The 16,473-nt window shown below is 38.2% G+C and overlaps 1 protein-coding gene across 8 annotated transcripts in view; it reads left to right on the top strand.

Moving 5' to 3' along the window:
- ADGRV1 (adhesion G protein-coupled receptor V1) overlaps positions 1–16,473 on the top strand; it is a 607,523-nt gene that overhangs the window by 188,448 nt on the left and 402,602 nt on the right. For all 8 annotated transcript variants that reach the window (XM_040448735.1, XM_040448763.1, XM_040448752.1 and 5 more), the window contains 5 exons: positions 763–1,027; positions 1,988–2,110; positions 8,246–8,468; positions 8,798–9,002; positions 15,414–15,560. In XM_040448735.1, the coding sequence (XP_040304669.1) occupies positions 763–1,027; positions 1,988–2,110; positions 8,246–8,468; positions 8,798–9,002; positions 15,414–15,560 (963 nt within the window). The remainder of the gene's footprint in view (positions 1–762; positions 1,028–1,987; positions 2,111–8,245; positions 8,469–8,797; positions 9,003–15,413; positions 15,561–16,473) is intronic.

Below are 16,473 nucleotides of genomic sequence, written 5' to 3'. Positions count from 1 at the left end.
TTCCCTAGTACACCCATAATTCTCTATCATATCATCCCAGTTGTTATCTTCAGCATTTGTCTCAATTGAATAATCGTACATTTATTTATCAGTGTGTTTATTGTTTGCCTTTTCCTAACAGTTGGTAAGATCCATAAGGGAGAGGCCACTCTATCCATAATTCCTAGCATAATGCCAGTCTCACATAAGATTTCCAGTTGTTGACTGAATAAATATAATTCTGCAATTGACCAAATTGTGTAAGAAACCAGGTAGATTCAGGATCTTCTTTTAATTTTAAATATGTGAACACTCACCTTAAAACCTTGTATGCATTGCCACCTTCAGGACTAAAAATTTTTGGTCTTTCTTTTTATATTCTATTGCTTGAACAGTGGATAAGGAATGATATTACAGCATCAGAAGGTTTCTTACCCACAACTGAAATTTTCATATATAAGTAACTTCTCTCCTGTTTTTAGCTTTCCTTTTCTCTTTCTGTGACTTGCCCCTACCCAGATGTATATTTGAAATTGATTTATTTTCATATAACTTCTTTTTCACTCATTCTCTGCGTGTGCTTATACACACACACACACACACACACACACACACACACACACAGCAGTGAGAAAGCGTCAGTTTTGATACTTTCTCATTTATGAAAGTATCCTCCTAACTAAATAAAGGGTACCAGGAGAGTAAATAAATGATATTGGTTAAAATCACACAAGTACTAAATTCCTACTCATGAAGGGTTTTGTATTTGAACATTTCCCACAGGTCTTCAGATGGAGCGGAGAAAGCTTCACCTTGCATCAGACACTTCCTGTCCGAGGTGTGCTGAGCATAGCCTTGTTCACCCGAAGAGGCTCTGTGTTCTTAGCCATTTCCCAGGTTAATGCCAGGCTAAATTCCCTTTTACTCAGATGGTCTGGCAGTGAGTTTATTAACTTTCAAGAAGTGCCAATTAGTGGGACAACACAAGTTGAGGCCTTGACTTCAGGAGATGATATTTACTTAATCTTTGCCAAAACTCTCTCTCTAGGTAAGAAGATAATTAGCATTTGCCATATATACATTGTGGTTGAAATTATATAGCATTCATATAGTAGGATCTTTATGAAAACATGTAGCTCTTGGAATAATTTTTTTAGCTAATCCATTTCTTCTTTAATGTTTATTTTGAGAGAGAGAGAGCATGTGCCCACACGTGTGCAGGGGGAGGGGCAGAGAGAGGGAGGAAGGAGAGAATCCCAAGCAGGATCTGCACTGTGAATGCGGAGCCCAGTGCGGGTCTCCATCCCATGAACCGTGAGATCATGACCTTAGCCAAAACCAAGAGTCAGATGCTCAACTGACTGAGCTGCCCAGGTGCCCCAGCTAATCCATTTCTTGAATGGATAAGGTATTGACTGTCAGCTACAAATGGATTCTAGGGGGAAAAACAGATTTTAAGTGTTATATGTATAATCTTTAGATGACAAGCTATCACATTAAAGTTATATTAAAATTTGGGATGGGTATGTAAAGTGGAAAGATCTATGAAGATCTTCTATCAGAAGTGCAAACAGATAACACTTTATATGACTGTACTTGGGGAGCCGTGGGTAATTTATAGTAGTAATAAATAGTGCTTAGTGACTTTTGATAAGACTGTTTCAAAATATTCTCTGAGTATAAATATGCTTTCTTTTGCCTAGTGGAACTTTCTTAGGTAAAACTTAAGCATTCCTAAAAAAAACAAACGTGTGTCACTGTTCTTTAATATCAGATCATGATTTGATTAAGCAGTGGCCATACTTCATGTAGTAAATGCAAAAAAACCATTTGAAGTGTTTCCTACCAAGTTGTGTTATTATTTAAATAAATGAATTTGGAGGAATGTCCTAACTAAATTTGTTTTTAAATTAAATTAAATATTTTTATAATTTTTTTACTGTGTAATTTCGTCATTTTTTTCCTGTAACTTTTGCCTTCAGATTTGGCTTTTATTCCATTATTGTAGGAAATCAGAATTCAATTGATATTTTCATCTGGGAGACAGGACAGTCTTCTTTCAGATATTTTCAATCCCTGGATTTTACTACCATTAATAGGATCTACGCCTTTACACCAGCTTCAGGAATAGGTAAGGGTGTTTAAACTAGTCTGAAATGCAATGTAGAAAGCTAGAATAATTTTAATCTTGTTGAGTTAGAGATAGTATCACTTTGCCAGACACTGGGTCTTTTAATAAGGATCTAAAATCAAGATCTTAATAGTACTATTTCTGGAGATCCTAGAAATTCAAAAGGACTAATATTTTTAAATGGGAATTGTGCTTGAGAAGAATCAGAATAACTGAAACGTGTTATTTTAGACATAATAGTGAGCATTAGTGAACATATTAGTGAGCAGACAGCACTAGTGAAGGATAAAGTAACACATTTATTTTGTCTAGAGAAAAATGAAGAGTGACATTGCATATAGTGTATATTTTAAATATGAAATTATAAAAGGATAACAGGTATCTGCATTGAAGTATTTTTAAAAAGTCAGAAAATGGCTGTTCACTCTCCCATCCTTCTTCCAGTCTGATCCTTTCTTGACTTTCTGTGCTTTAATATACACATCAGAAACATAAGCAATATTTTTACTCACAGTTGTTTCAGAAACAAAAGTCCGTTAGTGAGAAACCAAGGGGTGAATGTTGTCTGGAGGCTGTAGGAGCGGGGTTGGTTATTGCAGGGTTGGTGAAGAATCATTTAGGTGGACCAGTGGCAACAAGGCATAGAGGCCAGCAGCACTTGGCCTATTGAGCTTGTGGGGCTGCCTCCCCGAACAGGTGTGAACAATGCAGGGAGCAGGCTCACTGAGTCATCATGTCTCCTGTTAGGGTGCCCAGAGGAACTTGGAAGCCAAACCAAGTGACTTAGCAGGTGAGTCTGGATCAAAGCCTCACTTTTAAAATGAGACATAGGAATTTTGTATGGATCAAACAGCACCATTTATTATTAGCCATTATATATATGTTATTGTTTAAGGTTATGAAGAATTCTTTCTTTTTTTAAATTTTTTTCAAGTTTATTTATTTATTTTAATGGGCAGGGGAGTGGCAGAGAGAGAGAGAGAGAGAGAGAGAGAGAGAAAATACCAAGCAAGTTTTGTGCTGTCATCACAGAACCCTATGCAGGGCTCGATTCCATGAACTGTGAGATTATGACCTGAGCCAAAATCAAGAATTGGACGCTTAACTGACTGAGCCACCCAGGCACCCCTAAAGTTATGAAGAATTCTGTACCTTCAAAGGTGTGGTTGGAGAAGCAAGAAAAATATTAAGATAATAATTCAAGATAGAATTCCAGTCCTATTTGCTCTGTCATTGGTGGAATTGAAGTGGGTAAGAGGTATCAGAGGGGAGCTTGAGCTCGGCCTGGGTGGGCTGGTAGGAAATGTTGTGCGCAGGAGGGAAGGTGTGAGCAAAAGAGAAAAGTGGAAGTAGACATGATGTTGAGGGCACAGTGAGTCAACCAGAGTGGTAGGGACAGAGGATTTGACTCAGCGTAGTGGTGGTAAGGTTGGAAACACACTAGCATCTATACAAGAAGGTCTGGAATGTCAGGTTCAGGATTTGATATGTGTTTGGATGGTTCAGTGGTTCCCCAATATTTTTGCCTTAGGAACTTCTCATTCTCTTAAAATGTTAAGGAACTCAGAGTGCTTTTGTTTGTGTGGGTTCTATTTACTAATATTTATTGTATTAGAAATTAAAAAGGAGAAATGTTAAAGATACTTCTTAATTAAGAATGAGAGCAATGAACTTACTACATGTGAACAAAAATAACATGTTTTATTTTTTAAAAAAAGTATTTTCTAAAAGAAAAACCTTTGTACAAAGAATGGTATTACTTTCTTATTTTACAAATTCCTTTAATGTCTTGTTTCTTATGTCTGTGTCTGTATTCTGTCTACTGCAATATTATCAGTCATATGGCCTCCAGAAAATCCCACATACACTCAACAAAGAATGAAAATGATGTAGAGAAACGGCATCTTAGTATTACTACAAAAATAGTTTTGACCTCACAGACCCTCTTGAAGTGTGTCAGTGACTTAGGGGTCTGGTGACTACACTCTGAGCATTATTAGGGTAGAGAAATCCTTGAAGGCATTTCAAAAGCAAATGATGATCAAAAACATGTTTTCTAATTCCACCTAGCTTTGGTGTATGTAATATGCTGGATGCAGAGTTTGCACCTTCACGGACAAGAGTTAACCTAGAAGCCTCTGCAGGGTTTAGAGAATGTGGCCCTGAAGAAATCAGCCAGAGGTTTAGATTTTGGAGACATCAATGCATTCAGGTAGTTGAACTCATAAAAGCTAGAATCTACTTAGGATACTGACAAGAGTAGAGGATTTAGCACAAATATAGGAATCTGTTCTCGCAGTTTCTCTCTTAGGTGCCTGACTGCAGTTTTCTCATTCAGGCACTGTAATCTTTAGACCCTGTCTCCTTCAGTTACCTCACCTGCTGAGCAGGAATCAGCATTATTTATCTCTCATTTTTTTATGGATTATCTATCTCATTGTGCTTTGTTTCCCTGTGCCCTCTTCCCTCCTCGGTCCCATGTCCATGCTACTTTCTCCCAGACCCTGGCCACCTGACATCTGGACCATTGCATCATTGTCTGGCCTCTACCTTAGGCTCACTGTGCTGTCAGAGCCCTGTGTGTGTCTCTGTTCTGTGCATCCTCTTCGTAAATAACTTCTCTTGACTTGTCGTGACACCTCTCTGACGGGTCGTAGCTGTGACTTTCTTATCATTCACTCAGCAGTTGATTTACTAAATAAATTATGTATCTTTCACCGTGTATTTGTTTGTGTCTACTTGTCCTTTAATTTTGTTCCTTTATTAGTTTTGCTTTTCTTACACCTCAAGTTTTCAAGTGGACTAACAGTATCTACTTGAGTCACTTATTATAATTCAAAATAGTTTCCTAATGAATATTTTTAAGGATGACAAGTGCTGCCTGAATGGGTTATTAATTGAAGTTATAGAATTCTCTTTAAAGATTTTTAAAGAAATAGAATAGGCACACTTTCTAAAAGAATTTATGAAAAATTCTGCCAGAGGCTTGTTAGGGGACCCATTGTGAGGTCTCTTTATTTCTTTTGTTTCTGTGACTTGAGGTTGTAGAAGTATGAAAAGATTGTAAGTAATTATTTAGAATGGCTTATTATAGATCCCCTGAAAGCTGAAATTATGCATTAAATAATATTCAAGGACTTTCTTATTTTGAATATGTCAAATATTAGATTGGAGCCATGACTGTGAGGATTACATATTTATTCTGGTTAATGACTTGACAGAGATTATTGGGTGGTGACAGAATTCTTTAAATGCAAGAGGAAGAATGGATATGACAGAGAAGGCAAGGACATATACACTTATCTTTCTTTCTTCCTTCTTTCCTTCATTATTTAATAGAGTTTTTAAAATGCCCGTTATGCCAGGCATAGTGGTAGGCCCTGAGGCAACAAGGACAAACAAAACGAGTTCTAGTCCCTGCTCTGAAGAAGTTTAACATACAATAGGGAATGGGGGACATGATATATAATCACACACAAAAAGCTTCTAGGTACAAACATAACTGTTGTCCAAGGATACGGTGCTCTCATAACACAAAATAGAGAAGACTTGACCAGGTCTAAGGGATGTCCAGAAAGCTTCTTTAAGGAAGAGGCATTTAATTAATGCTGCTGGAAAGACACTGATCCCTCCCTTTCTCCTTAACTCCCCAATACTCTCAGCTTCACTATCACCTTTGAAAAACCATCATCTTTGGAAATCATTTGGATGAATTCATCATTCTCTTCATTCCTGCAGAGTGACTATAAGAAGCCCAGGCCCCCTCTAGAGAAAGCGGCTGTCATCTCATCTGTGTGTGTCCTAGATCCCATGAGCCCTAATTTCCAGACCGGGGGCACAACTCTTCCCTCCCCCAACTTCCTACACCCTTCCACAGTGCCTTCCAGAACAGACCCAACTTTTCTCGTAATTTCCCTCACCTCTTTGCCCTGGAACCTCACTCTAGCATCAGCACTCAGTCCTGGGACTTCTCTATCTACACTCCTTAAATGATCTCAGCCAGTTGCCTTCCTTTGGAATACTCTTATTTGTTTGCTTATGGTTTTGATAACTGGAAAGGAATTCTATAATCAGTACCAGTTAAAATTTTGTTCTCCAGAGGAGAGATTTAGGATTTTTTTTCTTTTAAATTCCCTGGCCCACTTCTGTGATCGTGAACAGTACAAATGTCTATTTTCTGAGAAAACACTTTCTGCATACATACTCTACAGATTTGAGCCCCCTACGTTTCCTACTCTGAATGTCTGATTATCTTTTTGTTGCCTTCTCATATTTCTCACGTTGAGAGGAAATGAATAGAGTGTATCTCCAACGATTAAGATACATAATCAGTGATGCTCAGAGTACTTTAGTTTATGATTTGGTTGATCCTGTAGAAACAATTATTGATTGAGCCTGTAGAATCATTTAAACTTGGGAGATGTTGAGATCTGTCTGAGAAATTTGCTCTTTACTGAATGTCCCCAGTTTAACAAAGCTTTGTGAAAAATATGTCATCATTGTTAACATACAAGTTTATTGATAACATTTTTCTTGATTTTTACCTTTTATACGACATTTGTTAGACTGCAATAGCACTTAAATAATTACCATAAAGAAACATGATGAGTAATTCTTGATATTTAAGGATTTGGAATCTTCCATTGTAACCTTATAGGCTGAAATGTTCATGGTTTTTGGTTCTAGTGCTGTTTTAATACCCAACCCATCTTAGTTGATATCTTTATGTTCCCATGTGTTTCTTCAAGTACTAGAATTTGTGCATGTTTCTGGATGGTTTCTCAGTTTTAAGCCTGAAGATTGCTTAATGGTATATACAATGTAATAAGCTCCCTTTCTCTGAATTTCCCCTTATACAATGTACTAAGCCCCTTTACCCTCTATGTTTGCTAATATGTACCATTGCATTGAATCATTAAGAGCACATTTTCCTACTAACATTTCAAAAAGCATTGGCAGCAAGATCATAAATTTGTTCAGAATTACAATTACCTAATTACCACCTTTAAGAATTTATCAAATGAAAAAAATTAATAACTGTCTCTAATTCATCTTGAAAAGTTAAATAAAAATAATAAACATTCAATGTAGAGAACATTTAGGCATTTTTTATTAAATAATTTTTTTTAACATTTATTCATTTTTAAGAGACAGACACAGAGCATGAGTGGGGGAGGGGCAGAGAGAGAGGGAGACACAGAAACTGAAGCAGGCTTCAGGCTCTGAGCTGTCAACACAGAGCCCAACGTGGGGCTCGAACCACGAAATGTGAAATCATGACCTGAGCTGAAGTTGGACGCTTAACCAACTAAGCCACCCAGTCACCCATGAACATTTACGCATATTTTAAAGATCAATCCTGTAGATTATATATGCATTAAAACTATAAATTTGAGTGCTTTGTAATAACACCTAAGAAATGCTGTATAAATTTAAGGTTAAGCTTTATAATTAAGAATTTTTTTGTAATTAGTCTGTGTACTCATGGTTCATCATGAATTCATATGGATGGTGGCTGGAAAGGAAAATACAAAAATGAAGCATTTAGTGATGGGATTATACATCTTTTTCACTTTTAAAAATATCCTCCCATATTACCTAGCACATAAATACTGATGAATGCAGAGAGTCCACAATGCATTTGGGTTTCACTCTCCAGTGATTTTTTTTTTCTGTTTTAATGTTTATTTATTTATTTTGAGAGAGAGAGCTGAGGAGGGGCAGAGAGAGAGAGAAAGAAAGGGAGAGAGGGAGAATCCCAAGCAGGCTCCATGCTGTTAGCGCAAAGCTTGACATGGGTCTCGAACTCACAAACCGTGAGATCATGACCTGAGCCGAGGTCAGGAGTCAGATGCTTAACCAACTGAGCCACCCAGTTGCCCTATCCAGTGATTTCTTAAGTGGAAATAGGTTTATTGTTAGGCTGGTTTGATCATTCCACAGCATTTAAAAAATTACTATTTACATTCATTTCAAATAATATTTTGATTTTCAGAAATCAGATCATATTTAGTTAATTCAGACACCAAAGTGGAACTTTGAGAGTTGAAAAGACTTTGTTTTGGTCCTACAATAGGGAGCATGTGAGATAACATTCACATTTTACTATAGTTGCCTTTTCTTTCCTTTCCATAGTCCACATACTTCTTATTGGCCAAGCTATGTCTGCACTTTACTGCTGGAATTCAGAGCTGAATCAATTCTCTTTTATTCTGGAAGCACCTTCTGCTCATGATGCAGCTTCTGTTACAGTAAAGTCCCTTAATTCAAGCAAGAATTTAATTGCTCTAGTGGGAACCAGGCACTCACACATATATGAGCTGGCCTACATCTCCAGCCAGTCTGACTTTATTCCTAGGTATGTTCACCATTTTATACGGAACCTCTTTATGCTTACCATAGTTTTTATAGGGCACCTAATTTCTAAGTGTTTATTTAATGACTGAAAAAATATAAAATATAAGGTTAATTTATAATCTAGAAATTTGGTTATGTTCCATATTACTTATATATATTCTATCGAGCTAATCAGTATTTTAAACATTTTGGATTAAAATTTTATTTATGAAATGTGATTTTTCCAAATGATTAGTATTAATTAGTGTTCTGAGAATTTTATATGTAATCTACTATGTATATGCCTGAGATTTGTTTCAGCTGTCTTATTTGATGTGCTTCTTATGCTAGTTCAGGTGAACTGATATTTGAACCTGGTGACAGAGAAGCTGTAATAGTGGTAAATGTCCTTGATGATACAGTTCCAGAAGAAGAAGAATTCTTCAGAGTTGAGCTTAAAAATCCCAAAGGAGGAGCAGAGATTGGTATTAATGGTTATGTAAAAATAACTATTCTGTCTAATGATGATGCCTATGGAGTCGTTGGATTTGCTCAGGTATAGATCCCACACTTAAAAGTCAAAATGATTTATTCATTGTATTTATATGTTAGATGTTGTCAGCACTCAGTCCTCCTTTGAGTATCTTAAGCCTCTCTTCCTTCTCTTTCCCTGTTTCACCCTGACTGTGCATTTTAAGGTGTACTTAACTGATGTCTTATAATTTATAGTCCTACACGCTGAACCTTCTGAATCATCTTGTCCTAAACTTTTTTTTTTTTTTTGTGCTGATTACTCTTATAGGATTGAATTTGAAATGTTCCCAGTTGGCCTTAGTCCTGGAGTTTGGCTCTGCTATTAGCCTTATCTCTAGAGGGTAATGATGAAACAAGTCCCAAACAGACTATATACTGTGTTTCATCACACACATCACCTAAAATATATTACTGTCTTATGTATATTGAGAGAGAGAGAGAGAGAGAGAGAGAGATTGATTTATAACTGTACTTGCATTGTACACATGGAGGTGCTTTCCCCTGAAGAAAGAGAACTATTCAGATATTCTCAGGTTGACTTCCATCTCAGAGTTCATATTCCTTTATTCATGAGCAAAAGGACACCCTTTTATATTGCACCATTTAGCCCTGTGTGCAAACTCTATCCTGATTTCTTTTTTTTTTAATATGAAATTTATTGTTAAATTGTTTTCCATACATCACCCAGTGCTCATCCCATCAGGTGACCTCCTCAATGCCCACCACCCGCTTTCCCTCCCTCCCACCCCCATCAGCCCTCAGTTTATTCTCAGTTTTTAAGAGTCTCTCATGGTTTGGCTCCCTCCCTCTCTCACTTTTTTTTTCCCTCCCCCTCCCCCATAGTCTTAAGTTTCTCAGGATCCACATAAGAGTGAAAACATATGGTATCTGTCTTTCTTTGCCTGCCTTATTTCACTTAGCATAACACTCTCCAGCTCCATCCACGTTTCTACAAAAGGCCACATTTCATTCTTTCTCATTGCCAAGTAGTATTTCATTGTGTATATAAGCCACAATTTGTTTATCCATTCATCAGTTGATGGACATTTAGGCTTTTTCCACAATTTGGCTATTGTTGAGAGTGCCGCTGTAAACATTGGGGTACAAGTGCCCCTATGCATCAGCACTCCTGTATCCCTTGGGTAAATTCCTAGGAGTGCTATTGCTGGATCATAGGGTAGATCTATTTTTAATTTTTTGAGGAAGCTCCACACTGTTTTACAGAGCGGCTACACCAGTTTGCATTCCCACCAACAGTACAAGAGGGTTCCCATTTCTCCACATCCTCGCCAGCATCTATAGTCTCCTGATTTGTTCATTTTGGCCACTCTGACTGGCGTGAGGTGGTATCTGAGTGTGGTTTTGATTTGTATTTCCCTGATGAGGAGCAACGTTGAGCATCTTTTCATGTGCCTGTTGGCCATCTGGATGATGTCTTTAGACGAGTGTCTATTCATATTTTCTGCCCATTTCTTCACTGGATTATTTGTTTTTCATATGTGGAGTTTGGTGAGTTCTTTATAGATTTTGGATACTAGCCCTTTGTCCGATACGTCATCTGCAAATATCTTTTCCCATTCTGTCAGTTGCATTTTAGTTTTGTTGATGGTTTCCTTTGCTGCGCAGAAGCTTTTTATCTTCATGAGGTCCCAATAGTTCATTTTTGCTTTTAATTCCCTTGCCTTTGGAGATGTGTCAAGTAAGAAATTGCTATGGCTGAGGTCAGAGAGGTTTTTTCCTGCTTTCTCCTCTAGGGTTTTGATGGTTTCCTGTCTCACATTCAGGTCCTTTATCCATTTTGAGTTTATTTTTTATCCTTATTTCTTAACTAGAGTTATAGCTGCAACTATCATGTATCGTTCTCTGAAATCTTCTGCAAGTAAGGAAAACCCAGCTCAAATTGTCTTAAACACCAAGAACATGTCCACAGAGAAGATAAGCTTCAGAGCTGGGTGGATACTATGTCAACATGGCTCAGATTCTTTCCATCTCTCCACTTTGCCAGCATAAAGCTGGTTCTTCATCTGGTTGTTTGAAAGCTGATGTTACTGTTAGGTCTACTGCTTTCTTGTTCATGTCCAGTTGGGGAGAGAGAGAAATGTGGCTCTTGGAGTAAGGAAGAGATTTCCCAAAAGCTTCTGGAAAACTCTTCTCATCTCTCATTGAACTAACAAGGCCAGTTATGCAACTGTTCATTAATTTATTTATTTGTGTAGCAGTTTTTTTAAACAAACACCTGTGTACCAGATGCTCTTTCAGGTGCTAGAGAAATATCAAAAAGTAAAATAGTGAAACTCTTTATCCTCATTGTTCTTAAATTGTAGATGAGGCAAAGGGAGACAGTGGACAAGAGACATCTGTACTGTATCTGATGGTAGTATGTGCCATGGAAGAACGTTAGGCAGGAAGGACAGATGGAGATTGTGAGGGAGGGGGTGGGGATTGTGTGCAGAGAAGTAAAACATAGGCTATCAGGGAGGGTGGCATTGAGGAAGTGATATGAGGACGAGGGTGTGTAGGAGATGGGGGAAGAACATTCGAGGCAGGGGGAACCAGCAGCAACAGCCGAAACCCTGAAATAAGCCTTGCCTATCTGGTGTAAGAAGGAGGCCACTGTGGCCGAAGTCAGTCAGGTAGAGATGAGGCCAAAGAAATTGAAGGGCCAGGGCCTTGTTTCAGGCATCCCCAGCAGCACCCACAGTTTTGATGACTTACTAGGAGGACTCAAAGGACTCAGGGTTCTGTCATTCTCATACTGTGATTTATTACAGTGATGGGGATACAAAACAAAGTCATAAGGGAAAAGGCTTATGGAGTGAAGTGCAGAGGAAACTGGGTGCAAGCTTCCAAGAGCTCTCCCCAGGGGAATCACACAGGACACACTTAATTCCACCAGCATTGAGGTGAATGCTGACAGTATGTGAGATGTGTTACCAACCGGGGAAGCTCATTAGAGACTCCGTGCCTGGGGTTTTCCCTGGGAACTGTTCATGCAGGCCCTCTCAGCCTGGCACATGTCACAATTCCAGACTCCCAGAGTGAAAACAGGTGTTCAGTAAAAACTACATTGTGTGTATAGCACAGGCACGGAGAGCCACTATGAGTTCCAGGAATGGTGAGAATGCTCTTGAAATCCAGCTTCCTAGACACCAGGCAAGGGCCAACCTCTGAGCAGCCTTTGAAGGATAGCAGGGAGGCTACTGTGTGAACTTACTCCTGCATAAGCCGCTGATTACCATCATGAAGTTAGCCACTGAGGGAATGGGTTGAAGTGGGAGAGCAACATGACCCGGCTCACATAACCATTTTGGGGGTGCCTGGGTGGTTCAGTGGGTTGAGCCTCCAACTTCAGCGTAGGTCATGATCTCATTGTGTGTTTGGGCCCTGTGTCAGGCTCTGTGCTGACAGCTCAGAGCCTGGAGCCTGCTTCGGCTTCTATGTCTGTCTGTCTGCCTCCCCCCTGCTCACGTGCTGTCTCTCTCAAAAATAAATAAACATTAAAAAAATTTTTTTAAATACAATAAATGAACTGTTCTGGCCATAGAATTGACACTAGATTGTAAGTGGGTAAGGACAGAAATTGACAGGAAACTAGTGCAGTAATTTAGCAATAAACCACAGAATTACAGGAAGCAGGAATTTTCCTTTCAGTGAGAGATGTACAACTTATTAAGAGCAGGTTTGAGAGCTGAGATGAGGAGTTTTGGATGTGCTAATGTCCTGAATGAGTCCTTGCAAGTGTTATAGGATCACCATGTTCCTCATTCTGGCCCATCTCTGCAGATACAGGCAGGTCAGCTTTTCCTGAAGCACTTCTGCCCAGAAGAATTATAATGTGGGCCATATATATAATTTTAGTTTTTTAGCTCCAGAAAGAAAAATAGAAATAGGTGAAAATATTTTTAGTATTTTATTTTATTTAGCCTGATATATTAACCAACATAAAATGGCTGATGAAATACTCTATACTCTTTTTTTCATACTTTGTCTTCAAACCTCCAGTGCATTTTGCACTTATAGACCAGTCACGTTACAGGTGCTCAGTAGCCACCTGTGGCCACTGGCCACTGTGTAGGACAGTACAGCTCTAAGGCGTAAATTGTGGTGGAGAAGATTAGAAAGAAAGAAGACTACCTTCCCCACCAGGTGGAAACATGACTTGTTTCCTTACTTTCTTCCAGTTTCTGTTGAAATAACAACTTACCAGAAAGGCTTTCCCTGATTGAAAATTGTTAATTCCCCACCATCATTCTGTACCTTTTTTTTTTTATCCTGCCTTAGTCTTCTTTATGGAATTTATAGTGGCCTAATTTGTCTATTGTCAAGTTTCTTTTTCTAGAATGCAAGGCTACAAGAACTGAGATACTGTTTTGTTCACAGCTTTATGCCAGAAAAATGCCTGGTACACAGGAAGTGTTTGGTATGAATCTTTCATAATGCAGGGGAGGGGACAGAACACTCCCATGGCTTTCTCGGGCCATAGATATTGACAGGGCAGAGCTGGAGACCTTGGAGCAAGAGCCAACATGCTCTGCTGTGTGGTCTCATCCTCTTGTCGTTAAACCTTGCTGCACATGGAGAGCACATTCTGTTCCTTAACTGTTTAAGCATGGTAGATTTCCTCTTTTTTTTTTTTTTAATTTTTATTTATTTTTGGGAGAGAGAAAGAGCATGAATGGGAAGGGGCAGAGAGAGGGAGACACAGAATCCGAAGCAGGTTCCAGGCTCCAAGCTGTTAGCACAGAGCGTGACACAGGGCTCGAACCCATGAACCGCAAGATCGTGACCTGAACTGAAGTCAGATGCTTAACCGACTGAGGTACCCACGTGCCCCAGATTTCTCTTTATGAAGCTTACTCCAAAATTATCATAGAAACATCAAAGTACTGTGGTTTAATCTTTCCTAGTAGATAATATCCTGGGTTCTTTCAGTCCATTCACTAGAATTTCTCAGTACAGGCCTCTTGTGTCTGGACAAGCTTGTTGTAAGATAAGATTTAGTTGTCAGAGAGTTTCTTCATAATTTTCTGGCTGTATTAAATCCTTCTTTTACTAACCCTTATTGGTAGAGGGCATGGAGCCTGAGAGGCTTCTCTTTGAAAGGCATTGTATTTTATGTACAAATTATATACATATTTTATTTTATTTTTTTAAAGACTTTATTTTTAAGTAATCTCTACACCCATCATGGGGCTCGAATTTACAACCCTGAGATTTAGTTGCGTATTCTACTGACTGATCCAGCCAGGCACCCCATATGCATATTTTAAAATCAAGATATTTTCTGTAGAAATGTTTGAATGCTTTGAGCAAGATTTTATTACTATGTAACATTTGTAACAATATGTTAAAAATGCAGTGTAAAACACTGCCAAAGGAAGGGCTATCTACTCAAATTAGCCTTCTAAATAGAAGCTTTAAGAAATTCATGGAGGAATTTATTTTCAGATTACCATAGTAAAAAGACAAGAAAAAGAAAACTATTACTGGGAAGATTGTTAAAAATCTTTATAGTCCATATTCTTCCTTTATTGCTTATAGATAAACTAGGGGTGTTGTAAGAAGGGATTCTTTTGAATATTGATTTTGAGGAAAAGCTCATTCAGCAGCTGGCAAGAGATGCTGCAAGTGTTGGAGGAGGAGTTCCAGTCACACTAAGGTAGAAATCAGTCTGGGACGAAGGAAAGACACCAAGAAGCTTAGGTGAGAAGAGAGTGTGAGATTCTAATACCAGAGAAGGGGCTATTTCTGGCAGGAAAAATAGTTGTAAAGACTAGGGACTAAGGATGAAACATCATCAGTGGAAACAGCACAGGCTGTAGAGTATATGAATTCAAGGATAATCACATTTCAGAGTGTATGAATTCAAGGATAAAAGACGTTTGTAAGTGAACAGGAAGAATGCCCTGATTCTCACTGGTGTTTCTACATTTGGGTGGGACCTTAAAGTCCACGTAGATCAAAAACTTATTTTACAAGAAGGAAACAAGACCTAGAGGGATTGCCAGAAGTTGCACAGGGGGAGAAGATTTCCTTCATCTCCTGACTCTATGTCCATTCATTTCTACAAATTTTATATACTATGTATAATACTGTCAAAAAGTATATGCTCTCTGGATATGAATATAACATATGTTTGTTGAATAAATTTGAAAATTACAGAAGACAAAGTAAAAAATAATCGTCTAAAAATTAACATTTTAGTTTACTTTAACTTAGCCTTTTACCTATTCACACATGTATGTTTTTGAAATAAAATCATGGCTATCTTATACTGCTGTTTTTTTAAACTATTGTTTTTCACTTATATCACGTTTTTGTGTTACCCAGTATTGCTTAGTACTATGAAGTTTGCACATGCATAACAGCACGAAATAAAAGTGTACTTAGGTAATGTCCGTTAATCCCTTGTGACTTCCTGTGTGTTTTTCAGAATTCATTATATAAGCAAGTGGAAGAAATGGAGCAAGATAGCTTAGTAACCTTAAATGTTGAGCGCTTAAAAGGAACATATGGTCGTATAACCACAGCATGGGAAGCTGACGGAAGTATTAGCAATGTATTTCCTACCTCAGGAGTGGTATGTAATTTACAAAATTATAGGAGAGTCACTTCTAAATTATGGTTACTGTTGATGCCTGCCTTATGGATGAAGTGTTTGAGTTTGACCATGTCAGCCCTGGATTCCTACTAATCACTGTAGAGAGGGATACAATTTAAGATTAGTTTTATTGTGATTTTTGTTAGTTTTTTTCTTTAATACCAAAATTATCTATAAAAAAGTCATCCCTTTTTAGGTTCAGTACATCAGTTGGCCAGATTGTGGATGTGTTACACTGTCAGAAAGATAAAACCAATTACACTGGAGATGGAAATGTTTCAAGATTTGCATAAAATGGAACCAGTAAATAGGGAATGAATCTATGTAAGATAGGCGTATGAAAAAGTAGATCAGAATTGCTGAGTGATGTAGGTTTAGTTTTCTGTAGATAGACTCCGAGATTAGGAGTTGTGGGTAGTTTACTGAGGAGACACACCCATAAGGAAACAAGGAAGGTAGGAATGTGCAGAGGGGCCGTTGGTCCTTGGGTAGTTACACCTGAGGTTGAGTGTGTGAGGAAGTTCTGGAGGTGAACTGGTTCTCCAGAGTTGTTTTCCAGTGGGAACAAGGAGGCTGAGATTTTGCATCCCTGTTTTGGGTATCCTTCACCTCACACCATCTTCTGGGTAGAGTATAATCTTCAGTGGAAGTGTACTGTAGCTGAAGGCAGGTCCCAGTGACAAACACAAAAGCTCTTATTCCCACCAATTGGGATATGGGCACACCAGCTCTAAGAAGGGATCTGGGCAGAAGATCACTTTATCTACTATTGGAAGATAGTATAAAATTGGGTCAGAGATCGAAGAATGGAGTCAGATTTGGGTCAGAAAGGTAAATGACTTGCAAAGAGAGGGGCTTTTTTTTTTTTTAATTTTTTTTTTCAACGTTTATT

This window comes from Herpailurus yagouaroundi, unplaced genomic scaffold, assembly GCF_014898765.1.
Source record: "Herpailurus yagouaroundi ecotype Mexico unplaced genomic scaffold, PumYag 29, whole genome shotgun sequence".
NCBI lineage: Eukaryota > Metazoa > Chordata > Mammalia > Carnivora > Felidae > Herpailurus > Herpailurus yagouaroundi.
The sequence above is the reverse complement of the archived record's forward strand: the minus strand, read 5'-3'. Positions and strand labels throughout refer to the sequence as shown.